Source organism: Lissotriton vulgaris, chromosome 5 (assembly GCF_964263255.1).
Source record: "Lissotriton vulgaris chromosome 5, aLisVul1.2, whole genome shotgun sequence".
Lineage (NCBI taxonomy): Eukaryota > Metazoa > Chordata > Amphibia > Caudata > Salamandridae > Lissotriton > Lissotriton vulgaris.
Genome location: NC_141693.1, coordinates 190,109,944 through 190,127,642, shown reverse-complemented (window position 1 = coordinate 190,127,642; position 17,699 = coordinate 190,109,944). Strand labels below are relative to the sequence as shown.

General features: G+C 49.4%; 1 protein-coding gene across 1 annotated transcript in view; it reads left to right on the top strand.

Annotated features, from left to right (window-relative positions):
• NELFB (negative elongation factor complex member B) overlaps nucleotides 1-17,699 on the top strand; it is a 253,623-nt gene that overhangs the window by 194,192 nt on the left and 41,732 nt on the right. Inside the window, exon 12 of the mRNA XM_086921137.1 lies at nucleotides 1,291-1,399. Within this exon, the coding sequence (XP_086777263.1) occupies nucleotides 1,291-1,399 (109 nt within the window). The remainder of the gene's footprint in view (nucleotides 1-1,290; nucleotides 1,400-17,699) is intronic.

Genomic DNA, 17,699 nt, shown 5'->3' with positions numbered 1-17,699 from the left:
CATTCACTTATTCATCCTCACACTTTCACACTTGCATGCACAAAAACATTTTTTTTACTTACCTGGATTCTTTCGTTGTCCACTCGGACTCTTCATGGCAGCAGCAGATCAGGAATGTGTGCTTGTGTGAGGAGATCCTAGTTTAACTGCACCCCCGCATGCGCTATCCAGACTTTCTCCTTACATAATGCTGTGTTTTTAAACAAAACTGTAAATGGATCGTGCCTTCACCCTCCTCCTCTTCTTCCAGGAGCCTGGAGACTAGACTGAGATGCCGCACCTGCACATTGGCAGCGTTAATAAAAACACAAAAGTCAATGCTGTTAAAGGATTATCAGTTGTGGGTAGAGGTAATGGGCAGTAAGTGGCTCCTTGCAGTAGAGGTCTGTGCCACCGGCTAGGAACTTGAAACCATCCCTTTGGCAGTTATGTAGATCGAAAGCAACAGGTGGGGACTCAGTTCATGTTTTTCCTCAAGTGGAGTATGTTTTTTGTCCGATAGCTGTGGTTAGCTAAGAGTTCTGCTTTATAGCAATAACGTTCTTAATCAAGCACGAGGGATTATACTCCATAGTGGGGGTAAGAGCTGGAAGTGTTGTACAATGATTAACTGTCACTGGATAATCTGCCCCCCCTCTTCCCCACCCCTGGTTTTTCCCACCTCTCTTCTCCACCCCATTTCTTTTGTTCCTAGTTTATGAGAGGAATGCTATTTTTCATATCAACGTATTCTTGTGTCATAAATTATTTTGTTTTTTTGTGACATGGGTATTTATATTTGTATCTTATACAGTGCTGGTTGCCCTAAGAATAGTTATTTTTTCTGTTGACTCCAGCCTCTTACAGTGGCACAGCATTCTTTTGGTTCATTTGCTACATCTTTGCTCCACCCTTGGGTCTTGATGCTCCTGAAACCCTACACTTGCTGGTAATCTCCACGTTTCAATCCCCCAAGGCACTCCTTTGTTGACATCTAATTTCTCTGCAAAGCCAAACACACAGTGGCATTAACTATAGTATAACCGCATATACTTAATCCTCCAAACTACCCAGTTTAGAAGCATAACAAGTGCAGTAGGTTAATAGGTTGGTGAATTTTGAAATTGCATGCATAGTTTATGTATACCTTGTGCATGTATATAATGAACTTGCTATTTATGAACATACAGTTGCTTTATTATCTGCAGCATTTGCCTTTGACACCCTGGATGGTTCATTATCTTGCAAGCCTCAAGTTGTTATTTCAACACATATTGTTTCTAACATTAAGAGATCCACATCTTTTTCCAGAAAGGAGAATGTGCATCGGCATGCTTTGAGGCTTCTGCTTCACCTGCACCACAAAGTGGCACCTTCTAAACTGGAGTCTTTACAGAAAGCCCTCGAACCAACAAAAACGGTAAGAGAAATTAGGCTGTTATTTGCTTTATTTCCCTTCCACAAACTGAATATGGTTACATCCAGTGATGTGTTTGATGTGCAAAATGCCTTATTGGCTTAAAAATGCCCTAGGCAGGAAATGCATCAAAGCTAGGTTTCCTTGTTCTATCATTACAAGGGGCGTCCTAAAATATATACAAATTTTTGAGGTTTAGAGTAGGGGTTCTGTAGTTGTGTGCAACAGGTGGTGGGGCCTGCTTTGCCGTTTTCATGTTTTTAGTCAGTTGTAATGGCATCAATGGCCATTTTGATAAGTATACTTTTTTATTTCCAGACATATTGCATTACATGCAATTATCAAACCAAAAAATAAGAGTCAAATAATGGCTGCTAACAGACTGCAAGAATAACTCTCATCATGAATATGCAGCAGGATAGGAGCTCTATGAGGGAAGATGGTGTTTTAGCTGGAAGTGTGTGATCCCTTATGATCTAGTTCCTTAAGTAAAAGTGAGCCAATAATTTCGCCCCAAGGTAATGATTCACAAATATTATTATTTTAATGTTCTAGTAGTAATGTTCATCAGGGCTGGCGGCACTCAGATGTATGGGTTTTGCAGGACACATATTCAGCCCTAATGTTAGTAAATGTAATAGTGCTTAGTGAATGTAGACGTAAAGTATGATGCAACAATCTTAAATAGTTTTGGGAGAAAATAGAAAGGATTTGTAAAATCAGTGGCGGCTTATTAGGTGTGAGTGAAGTGGGTGTCAGTGCATTTACTTACGAGCTCCATTTCAAAAATATGAGAAAATGCAGTAACGATCCACTTAGGAATTTATTCCTCTATGACCATTTTGTGTCATTTCAGCAGAAAGCTAGAAATAATCTTGCATGCTCAATTGACTTACTTCTTGGTAGGTTAAAAGGGAATCAATCTGACATCCAACTTTCAAAGAACAATCTTCAAAAATGGAATGGTGAAGCATGAACGTTCTTGAGGTGTTCATGAGGTGCTTATTTAGGTTTTGAACCAAATCCTTTTTAGGTCGAGCCTAGGCAGCACATGCACTGTCTATCAAGACATGCTGTATTCACTCTGTGGGCTTAGAGCCTGCCTCCAGCTTTTGATTGGCTTTCATCATTGTCCTTTAAAAAACGTTGCTTCTACTTAGATAATGCTTCCTGTGTGTCCCATCTTTTTTTTAATTGTGAACTCCCATGAAATATCGCCGTAGGACTTAAGCTCTACCACTTGTCACATTTTATTTCTGGGCTCTGGGACTATTTTTTAATTCTCAACAAGCACTTCCCACAAGTGTACACCTTTTGTTTGCCTTGCAGCGCCGCTTTACAGCCACCGTGCTTCCTCTGCTCTTTCCCCCTTGTTTAAAATTTGCATTGCAGTGCTGTTCTGCCATGGAGCCCACTCCCCCTTGTGCCTGGTGCTTCCATCCCGGTCCCTCACCCCTCCCGCCACAATACTTGTTTTACATTTTTAGGCATGATATCACTTCCTGTTTTCCCGCCCATGATTCTTATTCAGATTAATTTCATCACGAAAGAAAGCCAACACGCGGTTTGGAACGCACGCTCTCCTCTTTAAGAGACCACTATTTTTGTTTTGTATGCATGCAGTGAGTTTAGACTGGGCAAACCCTTGCCGAGGATTCCAGCCTCGAATGCAATGAAATAGAGAGACACAAATAGAAACTCAGCTGACATGCTGCATTCTTCATCAGAAAGGTAAGCTGCTTCTGCCGCCTCCACCTGTGATGCCAGCTATTTGAGCTATATTTCAAAACACAAGTGCAATCCATATGTCCCTGTGAACTGATTGAGCTATGCCTGAGTCACAGCGTAAGCTTATCATCTGATGCAATAATGAGAAGCAGATGTCGTGCCCAGCAGGAGGAGCCCTGTTTTTTTTCTCTCACACTCCATAGCTGAACTGCTGCCAGTGACCATCTCATCTGTGACATGCCATATGCAAGCGGCTGACACGTTCTGGTGAAGGATTGGAAAGCAACACATTTAAAAGAACGAGGGCGTGCTTTTTAAAATAAATTGGGTTTTTTAGGGGTGTTTGAGCTGAGTCATTGCTTTCCAAGAGAGTCATGACTAGCACTCACAGCCTGCCGAGGATTGCTTGGTGTGTTTACTAGTCATATGTATAATTATGCTTTGGGTTTTCTATGATAGATTGCTTACACATTTTTTGTTATCCTATTAATATTTCATGAAGTTTATTAAGCCAATTTCCAGCACCTTCAGAGTGCTTTTGGTCTCAGTAAGTGAGCTGATGAAAGATTATTCCTGTAAAGAGTGACACTTTAAATTGTTAGTTGTCTCCGATACTCATATTCTATTTTTCTACTGTCTTAGCACAGGGTGGTATGACTTTTTCAGGCTCGCTAACACATAGAACATTGAATGTGAGCTCCTTGCGTCCAAATGCTAAACCTGGGTTTCTGATGTATATATCTACCTGTGGATTCCTCAAATTTTAAATATCCTCCATGCGCAGCATTCAGCAGAACATTTTCTCTCTAGCTTTCTCGACGAGGATGTCACAAGACCACGGCTCCTTGTGACATCATCGAAACAATAAGAAGACCTCGTCGGGTTGCTGGCGTCTGTTCCCTTTATTCAGCGCCTTTGACGTGTAACGTTTTTTCTTTGGCTCTCCATTCGGTGGGATATTTCTTCCTTTTTTTGTAGGTGCAACGTTGTTGCAAGTGAATATGTCTCCCCCGCAAAAGTCAGGATTCAAGCCCTGGAGGGAATGTGAGGGTCAAATGTCCATCACTGACCCAAATGACAATTGCCTTTGGTGCCTGTCTGATCATGATGTTTATGCCTGTTCGTCATGTCAATAGATGAACCCCGAAGGCTTTGAAAGAAAGGGAGGTGAAGCTTTCATGGCAAAGGCTAAAAGCAGAAGAGAAGTCGTCAAAGGTCCTGGCCTCGGCCTATCAGATTCGCCAGCTCCCCTTACTTCGAGTTTGTCCAAATGGAAGCACAAGAAGAAGAGGGCGCCATGGTTCTCAGCGTCTCTCTTCCAGGGATGCTTTGCCAAAGTCGGCTATCCTCTGGTCCAAAGACCTGTGAGGTAAGAGGGGAGATATCTGCGACTCCATCTCCAGGGGTGCCTCCAGCTTCTCCCCCAGCTCCAAGGCCAGAGACTCAGACTGAACGGCCTTTTCTGTAGCCAAATTCATATTTGGTTCCAGGCCTGAAGGTCTTGGGCCTGCTCGGTGTGTTAGCCTCCTGAAGTCTGTTGGTCAACCATGTGCGATGGCACATGAGTGCTTCAGTGGTGCCTCTGCAAGCAGGGGTTTCAGCACAACGGAGATCTCAAGGAGTTGGTCAAGCTCTTCGGAGACACTGCTGTGGATCTTCAATGGTGGGGTGTGTCCGGCAGTCTCAAGAGAATCTATTTCACCCTCCACATCTGGTGGCCAAAATTGTAACGGATGCCTCCACTCTAGGGTGAGGAGCTCTTCTTTCGGATTTGGAGATGATAGGTCTTTGGTCTCCAGACAAAAGATTATTGCATATCAATATTCTGCAATTGCGGCAATTCGTCTGGCTCTCAAGGCCATTCTCCCTTCCCTTCGCGTAAGTCAATTCAAGCTTTGACAAACAATACTACTGCAATGTGGTATTTGAACACACCGGGAGGAGTAGGGTAGTATCCTCTCTGCAGAAAAGCTCTGCGGCTCTGGTTCTGGACTCGGGACCCATCAGATTTGCATCATCGCAAATCACTTGGCCGGAGTACTGAATGCCCGTGCGGACAGTCTCAGCCGGCGTTATTCAGCCAATAATGAGTTGCGTCTCCATCCGGAAGTGGTTCGGCACATTTTGGGGCTGTGGGGGATTCCTCTGTTAGACCTGTTTGCCATCATTGAGAACTCGCACTGCCCGTTGTTCTGCAGCCTCCAGTATCTGATGCAGGGAGCATTGGATACGTGTTTCAACTGAACTGGCGGCTACCCGCTGCTTTATGCGTTCCCTTGCCCCATACCCTTGATTCCTGTGGTTCTGGGGAAGATTTGCCAAGCCCGGGCACAGTCCTATTAATAGCCTCACATTGGCCATTAAGGGTGTGGTACATAGACCTTTTTTACCTCTCACTCTTCCCTCCACTTCGTATCCCTCTCAGGGCAGACCTTCCCTCGAATTCGCTGGGGAAGGTTCTACACGCCCACCTCCAAAGCCTGCACCTTCATGCCTGCGGATTGAACGGGCAACCTGAATTCTTTCTCTCTCTCCCCTGATGTGGTGGATGTTATTTTATCAGCGAGAAGACATTCCACCTGCCTGACCAACCTTCCCTTTTCAAGTCTCCTATAGTATTAAGATTCATTAAAGGGCTTACTAATAAGTTTCCTCCCAATCCATTTATTGTGCCTCAGTAGAATCTTAATCTAGTGCTTACATATCTTATGTGTTCTCCATTTGAACCCTTACATAGTTGCCCGTTGCGGCTTCTTACTTTAAGACTATATTTATTGTGGCAATACCCTCTGCTGGAAGAGTGAGTGAGTTGCAGGCCCTTAGTACTAAGCCTCCTATCACATCCTTTCATGTGGATTCGTTGGTGCTTATAACCAGAGCTGCTTTCATTCCAAAGGTGGTCACTCCATTCCACTTGGGGCAGTCTATTACTTTGCCTACGTTTTACCCTTTCCCACATCCGTCATAGGAGGAGGAGAGGCTACATCGTTTAGACCCTAAGAGGGCTTAGAGCTTCTATATAGACAGAACTTGTGAGTTCAGGATGGATGACCAGCTGTTTTTTGGATATGCGGACAAAATGAGAGGGAAAGCAGTGCACAAGAGGACTTTGTTCAGATGGGTAATCCTGTGTATCAAGATCTGCTACACCATGGCTAGGAAGGAACCACCTCATTGTAATAGAGTCAAGTCTTCAACTTCTGCTTTGGCTAGAGTTGTCCCTGTGATTGACATTTGCAAATCAGCAACTTGGGCCTCCCTCAACACTTTTGCAAAACATTATTGCTTGGTTTCGGAAGTGAGGAGTGAAGGCCATTTTGTTCTTTCTGTTTTACAGAATTTTTTGGTGCAGACAGGCAGGCACCCACCTCCGAGTGCAGGACTGCTTGTGGAATCTTTTCAAAATATGGAGAATCCTTCAGTAACTCTTTCTGGTGGATACAGGATGTACCTATTGATTCCTCACTGTCCCACCCACCTCCCTGTTGCCTGTCTGGGTATATTGAAACTAAGTTTGGTTAGAGTTAATATATGAAGTTTCTAATCAGAAATACTGTGAAACTCATGATTATGCTACTGTATATGCATTTTAAGTGTATCTCAGTTATTTTTTTATGGTTGTATGAGATTGTGTTGGCATATGCTATGTATGTTATGGCATATGTATTGTTGGTTCAGCCATTTGCCTCGGAGGCACGGAAAAAATGAGTGGATATTGATGTCAGCATGCCAACGAGGTCTTTTTATGGCTCTAAATACATCATGCTGAGTCATGCGCGGAGCGTGGTGTTGTGACGTCCTTGTCGACGTGAGAGAGGTAGAGAGAAAGGTTTCCATGGAATGCTGCGCATGGGGGTTATTCAAAAGGTGAGGAATCCACAGGTAGATACTGTATCCACCAGTAAAAGCGTTAGCGAAGGTAAGAAACGTGTTCTTCTTTTCCCATCACATATTTTCGTCTGTCATCAGCTTAAGTAATGTTAGACCTGTCAGCCCTAGGGTGGTCTTTCCCTATTTTTTTTTCGCCCTTGCCTCATTTTTCCCACCTTCTTTTTGTTGGCCCTTAGGTCTCCGGGCACCTTTCCATGGCCAATCCATGTTAGGGTGCAGGTGCTCTCAACTCCAAACATGGCTGCCACCGGCCCCTGCTACTGCAGCGTGGTCTTTTAGTGTAGCACCCTAGTTGCCAGGAGCTGTCTGGGACCCCATGCATTGTTGCAATGCCAGCCTGCCATCCCCTGCCCATAGGTAGAGTGGGGAAGCTCCTTGAACCTTCCAGAAGAAAGGCGGAACCTATTTTTGCCGCATTAGAGAGTGGTCACCTGACCTGGGCATATATAAGCAAGGGAGGGAACGTTTTTTAGTCAGTTGGGGCATCACTGACCTGGGGGACCCACATAGGAGATTTAGACGGTAGGGCCTAGTCAGGGACTTATGCCACTGGGAGTGACAGGACTTAGGTGCTGCCTCTTAAGTTGAGTGAGGTATCCTAGGCTAGCCCACCGATCTGGCCCGGTGGTAGGGGAACCCAGGGACCATCTTCAATTAACTGAGGAAAAATGCCAAGCCTCTAACTCAAGCCCCCCCCCCCCCCCCCTCTTCAAGAAACCATCTCATAAGGGCGCAGAACCAACTAAGCGCCGAGAAGACTACCTGCCCTTCATACAGAGACTACTGGGGGATCGACCAGGTACTGGACTGTGCTGCCCCTGCGCACTCCCTGCCTCCACCTAGGCCTGTGCTGTCCTGCCTGCCTCCCCATGACTGAACTGATCAAATTCTTGCCCTGCCTCACCCCCTGATGAATCGCTTGAGGAGTGCTGTATCCTGCTCCCCTCATCAGCGCTGTAATCTGCCCTGGCTGAAGAGACTGCTGGGCACTCACCCGATAACTGCCTCAGGCGCTTTCCTGCTGTGCCCCTTAAGGAGCGCTGTAAGCCCCCCTGGCGCGATCCTCACCAAGCGCTGTGTGCCCCTTCAAGCGCCTACCTGAGGTGCCCGGCGAAGCCTATCTTTTTGTCTGTGGCTCCAGCGGCCGTGAAGTGTGCCCCCACGGCGGCCTGCTGTGTCAGGAGAGGGCCACCGGAATCCTCAAATGGCCGCGCTAGGCCCGAAGTCACCCTGCCTTTCAGCGCCGTCGGTGCACCAGCGGATCCAGCGCGTCATCGTGCCCCCCCCCCTCCTCGGCGGCCCCTGTATGTCAGGAGAGGGCCGCCGCACCGAGCGCACCAGGCCGTGCTAGGCCTGAAGTCATCCTCTGCCTGCAGCACGTAACGGTGGCCGCTGGCCGCGTCATCGGCCGCGCCCCCGCCAGAGCCGTGCAGCCATTGGCTGCCAGCATTGCGCCTCTCACAGCGAGGCCCGGCATCCGGAGGAAGCCCAGCCGAGCACAAACTCGTCACGGAGGGGGCCGTGGAGCACGAGAGCCCCCTCCGATCTTCCACACACGCTGGGCCTGCCCCACTACTGGCGTTGGCTCCCCGCACCTGCCCCCTTCGCAGGGCTGGGCCGAGTGAGGCCCACGGGAGGGCCGGAGCCCTGCCCCAATCCCAAAAGCCTTCGCAAGAGCCCCGGATGGCCGAAGACACAAGGTAACCCCAGGGGAGGAGGGCGGAAGGCCGGTAAAGGCCCCGAGACTGCATAAGGGAGTTGTCAGCCTTGATGAAATGTTTTACCTTAAATGAACTGTTTATTCTTATAGGATGTAATGCTTATTCTTACTACCTGAAATGCTAGTTCATGATTCATGAAAGAATCCACTTTGCTTGATGAAAAGGTCATTGCGACAGGCTATGTTAATTGCTGAATTGCTACCTTTGCTCCCATGATGAAAATGCTTTAGTGGAATTTTCCTTGAAATGTTGATGAATTGATTACCCTGATCTTAATCCTATATAAAAGCTATTGATTTTAATCAAAAGTACTGGTGTGGTCTCCATTATTGCGCCCACTTATTGTCTCAGTGGATGAGTGTGTTGTGTAGCTACTTTACACGTAAGCCCCTGGTTGCCTACCTGCTCGAGCCAAGCTACCCTACGGGGAAATGACGGTCCCAGTTCTTACATTGTTGGCGAGCGGTGGGATTCAGGATCTGTAGCTACCCAGCACCCTCCAGTGGGACAGAGTGCGCTGCAATTAGATTGGACACCTATTGTGCCTACAAGCTTACTCAATTGCCCCCACTGTCTAGCCTGCAGAGTGTGTAGGGACCTGTGTTGACCCAGCATTATTGCCTACGTCCTAGTATCTTTCTTTCGGGTTATCTGGGTCCCCACCTGACAAAATGGAGTTCCAGCTGGCTGACCTTGATGAGTACACGGTAGTGCAGTTAAGGGAATTTTGTCAGGGGGTGGGGGTGCTGGTTGGGCGGAGAGGCGCAAAGGAAGAACTTCGCACCGCCTTGAGGGCATTGGGTAGGGGCCCACCCAGAGGAGGAAGAGGATGGGGAACAGGTCACACAAAGGGAGGCGGGCACTCCAGAAGACCCAGGCCTTCTCAATATTGATATGTCCGACAATGTGTTGCAAGGAAGACGCTCCGGGGCAGGGAGTAGTGTATCTAGAGGGGGTGCATCGTCGCAGGAGTATGAGGACAGGAGGGAGGAGAGGCGATTGAAGTAGGAGCTTGCCAAGCTAGAGCACGAGAGGGAGAGAGAAAGGGAAGATAAGAAGCTTGCTTTGGAGAGAGAAAGGTTAGCTATGGAGGAAAGGAAGTTGGCGCACGAGCTTCAGCTCAAGGAAATAAAGATGAGAGCATTGCAGTTGGGTGCGCCAGGAAGTCCTAATGGTGGCAGCGTACCAGGGGCTCAGCAGGAGCCCAGATTCTGGTTACCTAAGGAGGTGATAGCGAGCTACACCAAGGGGGATGACATTGCTGGGTGGTTGGAGGCATATGAAGTGGCCTTGACCACCCATTGGGTGCCCGAGAAACATTGGGGAGGTGGCCTGTACCGTTATATACCTCCTGACGTCAGTGACACCCTCCTGTACTTGGAGAAAGCAGACCAGTTCAGGTATTCCCCCATGAAGGAGGCGCTTATTAAAAAGTTTGGCCTCAACCCCGAAAGGTATCGGCAGACGTTCCGTGGCAGCCATAAGCTGTCCACGCAGAATTGGGTGGATTTTTTTGACTATACCCGTAATGCTCTTGATGGTTGGGTGTGTGGCAGCGAGGTGCGTGATTATGAGAGCCTGTACAATCTTTTTTTGAGAGAGCACCTTCTGGATAAGTGTTTTCCGGAGCTGCGCCAACATCTGGTGGACCGCAAGCTTACTGATCCCCGTGAGCTTGCGGAGGAGGCGGATACCTGGGTCAGCACCCGGGTGTCACACAAGGGCCCCGGAGGAGATGGCCCGAAAGGCAGATAGGGCGCCCCCCAGAAGAAAGAGGGTGGAGATAAAAAGACGGAGTTCTCACGAGGCCCACAAACTAGACAGTTTGGGAGAGGAGTAGGTACCCCTCCTCAGTCCCATTCCCTAAAACCCGCTTACCCTGACAAGAGTCAGCAGCCAAAAGTGGTCCGGTGCTATGAGTGCGGAGAGGTCAGACACTACAAGGGAGATGCCCAGTGTCGCAAACGACCCTCAGCCCCCACTGGTGGCAAGAGTCCCGGGGTGGCTAGTGTAGCGCTTGGGATGGAGCTGCCCCTAGATACGGAAGGGTAGTGGACAGGCCGTCCAGGACCGGTGGACTGGTCCGTACGAGATTGTGGAGCGTCGAGGCCAGACCACCTACGTTGTTGACTTGAAGACCCCCCGTCAGCCCCATCGGGTGCTCCATGTCAACCGCCTGAAGCCTCACCATGAGCGATCTGAGCTTGCTCTCCTCATGGTGATGGATGGGAGCGAGGAGGAGGAGAGTGAACCTCTTCCTGACCTTCTGGCGGCCCAGGAGAAGAATGGTTCAGTGGAGGGAGTTGTCCTCTCCCCATCCTTGACCCCAGAGCAACAGAGGGACTGCCGCCAGGTATTGGTGCAGCACGCCTCGTTGTTCTCCCTCACGCCTGGAATTACACATCTGTGTACCCATGATGTGGACAAAGGACAGTCCGCCAGTAAAAACCAAGTCTTACCGGCTGTCCGAGAAGGTGAAGAACAGCATCCAGGGTGAGGTGGCCCAAATGCTGGAGCTGGGGGTGATCGAACCTTCCAGCAGCCCGTGGGCTAGTCCGGTCGTGCTGGTCCCGAAAGCGGCCCCACCGGGCACCACACCAGAACTTCGGTTCTGTGTGGACTATCGGGGCTTGAACTCAGTCACCAAGACAGACGCGCACCCGATCCCACGGGCAGACAAGCTGATTGACCGGCTGGGAGCAGCCAAGTACCTTATTACCATCGACTTGACATCAGGGTACTGGCAGATTGCCATGGCCGATGGAGCGAAGGAGAAGACAGAGTTCTCCACCCCAGAGGACCACTTACAATTCCGGGTGATGCCCTTCGGGCTCAAGAATGCTCCGGCCACTTTCCAGCGGTTGGTGAACCAGGTGCTATCTGGCCTGGAGTCCTTCTCAGCGGCGTACCTGGATGACATAGCTGTCTTCAGTAGCACCTGGGAGGACCATCTGCGGCATCTCCAGGAGGTGCTGCAGGCTTTGCAACGTGCTGGCCTCACCATCAAGGCTAGCAAGTGCCAGATTGGACAGGGATCTGTCGTCTACCTGGGACACCTGGTGGGCGGGGGTAAGGTGCAACCCCTCCAGGCCAAAATTGAGACCATCATGGCCTGGGAGCCCCCCAAGACTCAGACTGAGGTCCGAGCTTTCCTCGGCCTCACTGGCTACTACCGCAGGTTCGTCAAGGGATATGGCACGATCGTGGCCCCCTTGACCGAGTTGACGTCCAAATGTAAATGTAAATTGTAAATGTAAATGTGCTGGACTTGTAAAGCGCACAGCTGCCCGTAAGCGTCCCGGCGCTTGCTTAGGGAACCCGTCCTGGTATTCCCCTGTGAGAAACCCCGGCAGGGTGTCAACAAGGTGAAAGCCAGGCATCCTGCCGCGAGGGGCCGTAGTGGAGATTAAGCAAGCTATTGCCCAGAGTCGCAGAGTGTGACACCGTGAGTTGAGTAGGCACCAGAGCGAGAATTGTCGAGTCCACGGAATTTTGAGCCCGAGACCCGCCGAGGCGGGGAATCGAACCCTGGTCCACGGTCGATCTCAGCTTCCGGGTCTGCCACCTCTAACCACGGAGCCACGCTTCTCCAAAAAGCAGCCACGCAAGGTGATCTGGATGGCTGCTTGCCAGGAGGCATTTGAAACCCTGAAGCGCGCGATGTGCACCGCTCCGGTGCTGGCCACTCCGGACTTCCAGAAAGAATTCATTGTGCATGGCGTAGGTGCCGTGCTATCGCAACTCAACGATGACGGCCAAGACCAACCTGTGGCCTTCATCTCCCGAAGACTCCTCCCTCGGGAACGGCGATGGAGTACCATCGAGCGAGAAGCCTTCGCTGTGGTCTGGGCCTTGAAAAAGCTGAGGCCATACCTTTTTGGCTCTCAATTCCTAATTCAAACCGACCACCGTCCCCTTCGCTGGCTCATGCAGATGAGCGGCGAAAATCCCAAGTTGCTAAGGTGGTCCATTTCCCTACAGGGGATGGACTTTAGGGTGGAACATCGGCCCGGAGTTGACTACGCCAATGCTGACGGTCTCTCCCGGTTTCTCCGCCTTAGTGACGAGAACTCCCTAGAGGTTCGGTAGCTCTCCCCTCTTTCGGTTGGGGGGGGGGGACGCATGTTAGACCTGTCAGCCCTAGGGTGGTCTTTCCCTATTTTTTTTTCGCCCTTGCCTCATTTTTCCCACCTTCTTTTTGTTGGCCCTTAGGTCTCCGAGCACCTTTCCATGGCCAATCCATGTTTGGGTGCAGGGGCTCTCTACTCCAAACATGGCTGCCACTGGCCCCTGCTACTGCAGCGTGGTCTTTTAGTGTAGCACCCTAGTTGCCAGGAGCTGGCTGGGACCCCATATATTGTTGCAATGCCAGCCTGCCATCCCCTGCCCATAGGTAGAGTGGGGAAGCTCCTGGAACCTTCCAGAAGAAAGGTGGAGCCTATTTTTGCCGCCTTAGAAAGTGGTCACCTGACCTGGGCATATATAAGCAAGAGAGGGAACTTTTTTTAGTCAGTTGGGGCATCACTGACCTGGGGGACCCACGCAGGAGATTTAGGCGGTAGGGCCTAGTCAGGGACTTATGCCACTGGAAGTGACAGGACTTGGGTGCTGCCTCTTAAATTGAGTGAGGTATCCTAGGCTAGCCCACTGATCTGGCCCGGCGGTAGGGGAACCCAGGGATCATCTTCAATTAACTGAGGAAATTTGCCAAGCCTCCAACTCAAGCCCCCCCCCCCCCCCCCCCTTCAAGAAACAATCTCATAAGGGCGCAGGACCAACTAAGCGCCGAGAAGACTACTTGCCCTTCATACAGAGACTACTGGGGGATCGCCCAGGTACTGGACTGTGCTGCCCCTGCGCACTCCCTGCCTCCACCTAGGCCTGTGCTGTCCTGCCTGCCTCCCCATGACTGAACTGATCAAATTCTTGCCCTGCCTCACCACCTGCTGAATCGCTTGAGGAGCGCTGTATCCTGCTCCCCTCATCAGCGCTGTAATCTGCCCTGGCTGAAGAGACTGCTGGGCACTCGCCCGAGAACTGCCTCAAGCGCTTCCCTGCTGTGCCCCTTAAGGAGCGCTGCCAGCATTGAGCCTCTCACAGTGAGGCCCGGCACCCGGAGGAAGCCCAGCCGAGCACAAACTGGTCGCGGACGGGGCCGTGGAGCACGAGAGCCCCCTCCAATCTTCCACACACGCTGGGCCTGCCCCTCTACTGGCGTTGGCGTCCTGCACCTGCCCCCTTCGCAGCGCTGGGCCGAGTGAGGCCCACGGGAGGGCTGGAGCCCTGCCCCAATCCCAAGAGCCATCGCAAGGGCCCCGGAGGGGCGAAGACACAAGGTTACCCCAGGGGCCTGGAGCCATAGTTACCTCTGACTAACTGATTAGGCCCTGATTGATAAGGAAGTGGTTCAGGGCCTGATTACCTTTTTATGCCTGGGGACAGGCTCTCCCTTAATTAACTGTTTATGCCTAATGACCTGTCGATTTGTCCAGAAGTGGTTTAGCCCTGCATAAGGGAGTTGTCCGCCTTGATGAAATGTTTTACCTTAAATGAACTGTTTAATCTTATAGAATGTAATGCTTATTCTTACTACCTGAAATGCTAGTTCATGATTCATGAAAGAATCCACTTTGCTTGATGAAAAGGTCATTGCAACAGGCTATGTTAATTGCTGAATTGCTACCTTTGCTCCCATGATGAAAATGCTTTAGTGGAATATTCTAGGAAATGTTGATGAATTGATTACCCTGATCTTAATCCTATATAAAAGCTATTGATTTTAATCAAAAGTACTGGTGAGGGTTACCAAAGTAGGAGGAACATGGCGGCAGCAGGCTAGCTGCCGCGGTACTCCGCTCTGAGCCCCAGCAGAGCGCTACACCTTTCAGCAACCACGAGAGTGAGAAAGGAGTTTCTGGTATATCGTTAGGCTCCGTTTACTGTTTTCGGGAGCTTTTTCGTAAAACTACCTAAATTTGTCTAACATGGCTGGACCGGACCGCGTCCTGCGGTCTTTCCTCTCTGTTCATGTGCCTGGAGAGGGGCGTGCTCCAGCTTGCTCCGGAGACTCTGGAGGCAATCCCGCTGCTGCCGTGGCCGGTGTTGAGGCCGTGGCATCAGGCTGCCCTGGAGCTCCGCCGAGCGAGACGCTTGTGGTGTCTTCATAAGGATTTTCGACCTCGCGTGCTCACGAGGCAGAAGGGATCTCCAGCTGAGGACATTACAGCGGCAGCCTCTACAGCAGTTAAAGCAGCAGCAGCCACAGCACCCTCTGCGACATCTTCAAAGGAGGTGAAGGGGAAGCTAGGAGGGGGGGTCCATCTTAGCAGTAAGCTGTTCCAGTCGCCTGGAGCAGGGCTGCTTCACTTGGTATTGGGTTCTGGCACGGAGCAGGAGGGGTATAGTATAGTATATCAATCACCTCACCAGCAATCTCCCTCAGTAACTCAAGTCTGTATTCAACTGAAACCCCCTCCAAACTACAGTCGCCGATAGCAAGCAGGGGTCACAGGGGCCGTAGAGGCAATAGAGTCGTCCAAGTCCAAAGCAAGGGGGGTAAACTCACTAAGAGGAAGGAGGATAGGAGTGAGCTTCCCGTTTTGGGGGTACAGACTCCACCAAGGCTGGAATCTAGGATAACGACCCAGGGTAGTGCTGAAGGCGGGAATGAGCTGACTAAACTACTAAAACCTCCTCTAAAATATCTTCTAAGTCACCTTCTAAAACCTCTTGATATCTCTCTACTGAGGTAAAAGCTAAACGCACTAACAAATCTAAAAAATTAGCTAAGTCAGTCCTTGATTCCAGCTCTAGGATAACGCCATCTCTGCGCTCCTATTTCAAGATTATTCCTCAGGTGTTAGACTTGACTCAGAACTATCCTCCTCTAGTGCTAACCCCTCCAGGTCTATCCACGAGTACGTCTCAGTCAGACTGTTTGGTTGATTCTACATCTGTTAACATGGAGAAGGCTTGTAATGAGCCTCAACCTGGGGTGGGAGGTACACCCTCTGGTGTTTCGCAAACTGTTAATTCTACCTTGAATATTATTCCACCTATCAAACCCTTGGCAGAATCAAATATCAGTGTAAGTGGTTCCGCGGGGGGACCCCCCCCTTGGAGCTCAGTATTGCACCAGGGCAAGAGATAGCAAATTCTGGTACTTCAAGTAGTTCCGCTGAAGTTGATGAGCACAGCGATGATATATGCTACGGAGAAGTCACGGACCTTGAGCCAGACCTGGGTCCCCCAAACCTAGAGGGTCACTCAAATCTAAATACCCAGCAGCTGACTGTTTCCAACTCATCTTCCACCTGCGATACCTCTCCCACCCCTTCTATCTCCACCGCCAGTATGCCTCCAGATCTCTCTGTGTCTTCAATAATGCTTATGTTTTCCAACCTCTCAGCTGACATCAAACGGGGGTTTGAAGAGTCGACGATAATTCAGAGAGAAATCAGATCCTATTACGAATCTTTAGACTGCAAGATAGATGGTCTTTTTTCCAGAACGGGAGTGCTGGAAGAGACAGTTGCGGGCATGTCTCTTGAATAGGATACCGCTAAGGAGGAAATTGTCAAATTAAAAAAGGAGGACACGGCTCTGGCGGACAGGATGGAGATTCTGGAAAGCAATGCTGGCGTAGCAATATTCGCATTTTGAACATTCCAGAAGGCAGTGAAGGATCAGACATCAAGGCCTACATTATCCAGCTCCTAAAGAAGTCTCTCAAATTAAATCACTCGGATGAGGAGCTAGCCACTGACATCCAGCGGATACATAGGGATCCCTTCAGGCGGAGCCCTCAGAGGACAAAGCCACGAAAGATCCTAGTGAACTTTCACACCTATTCACTAAAGGATTACATCTTGAACCTAGCTCTCAAGCAAAAATTCCTGACAGGGGTAGGTTTCACTTTTCAAATTAAATCGGATCTATCAAGGCCAACTTAGTTAGGCAATGGGAGCTGGGCACGAGGATGGAGGTTTTTAGGGAACTAGGTGCAACAGTGCAGCTGAGTTTTCCTGCGGCTTTGAAGATTATGCTCAACAATAAAATGCACAACATCCGCTCAGTTCAGGCTGCGGATGAACTACTGATGAGTCTTGGTGGGGCTAAGGGTGCCGAGGGGGGTTCCGGCTGAGACTATGATTGTTCTAGGATTCTCTAAGGGTATGAGGTTAGGGTTTTATAACTTCTGACTCTCCCGACTCTCCCAGCTGCTCCGTCTCCTTCCTCCTTTTTGTGCTTTCTCCTTTCCTTTTTTCATATGGTAATATGGTTAAATGTAACAAATCTGTACAGAAAAAAGAATGAAAATCAAGAGATGAATAACACAACAAAGAAAAAAAACCACAAAGGGTAGGGTGAATATGTAGGGTAAAAACACAAAGAAGAAAGAAAAGAAAAAATAAATTAAAAAATAGAGGTGAAAATCACAAAAGTAGCTACCTTGAACCCTGAGGGATTTGGTTATTTCTCTTATTTTTTTATTTTTTATTTTTTGCCAATCATGCGGGGTTATGTCAGGTTAACTATATTGGATTTACTATCTAGTTCTCAACCTTTTAGTAGTGGCACGCTGTAGGGGCTCCGAATGGGTTAGGGCTACCACAAACCGGACATGCTCCGGTTAGACACAACAAGGGTTCCTCAAGGGTGGGGGGGTGGGGCTCACTGGGGTGGGGGGGAGGGGGGGGGGGGGGGGGCAAAAAATCATAAAATATTCCTCATTTCCGTTTTGGTTGTTGACAATTTTATTTCTATTTTTAAAGTATGGACAAGGATTGCATTTTTGATAGGGGCTGAGGGCTGCATGCCCTTTGTATCCAGCCGTATCAGTCTGTCGAGTCATGAGTAACCTCAAGATTCTCTCCTGGAATATTAATGGCCTGCGCACCAAACCTTGAGCAAATAGGATTCTACAATATTTACGGGATTCTGATGCGCAGGTCATTATACTT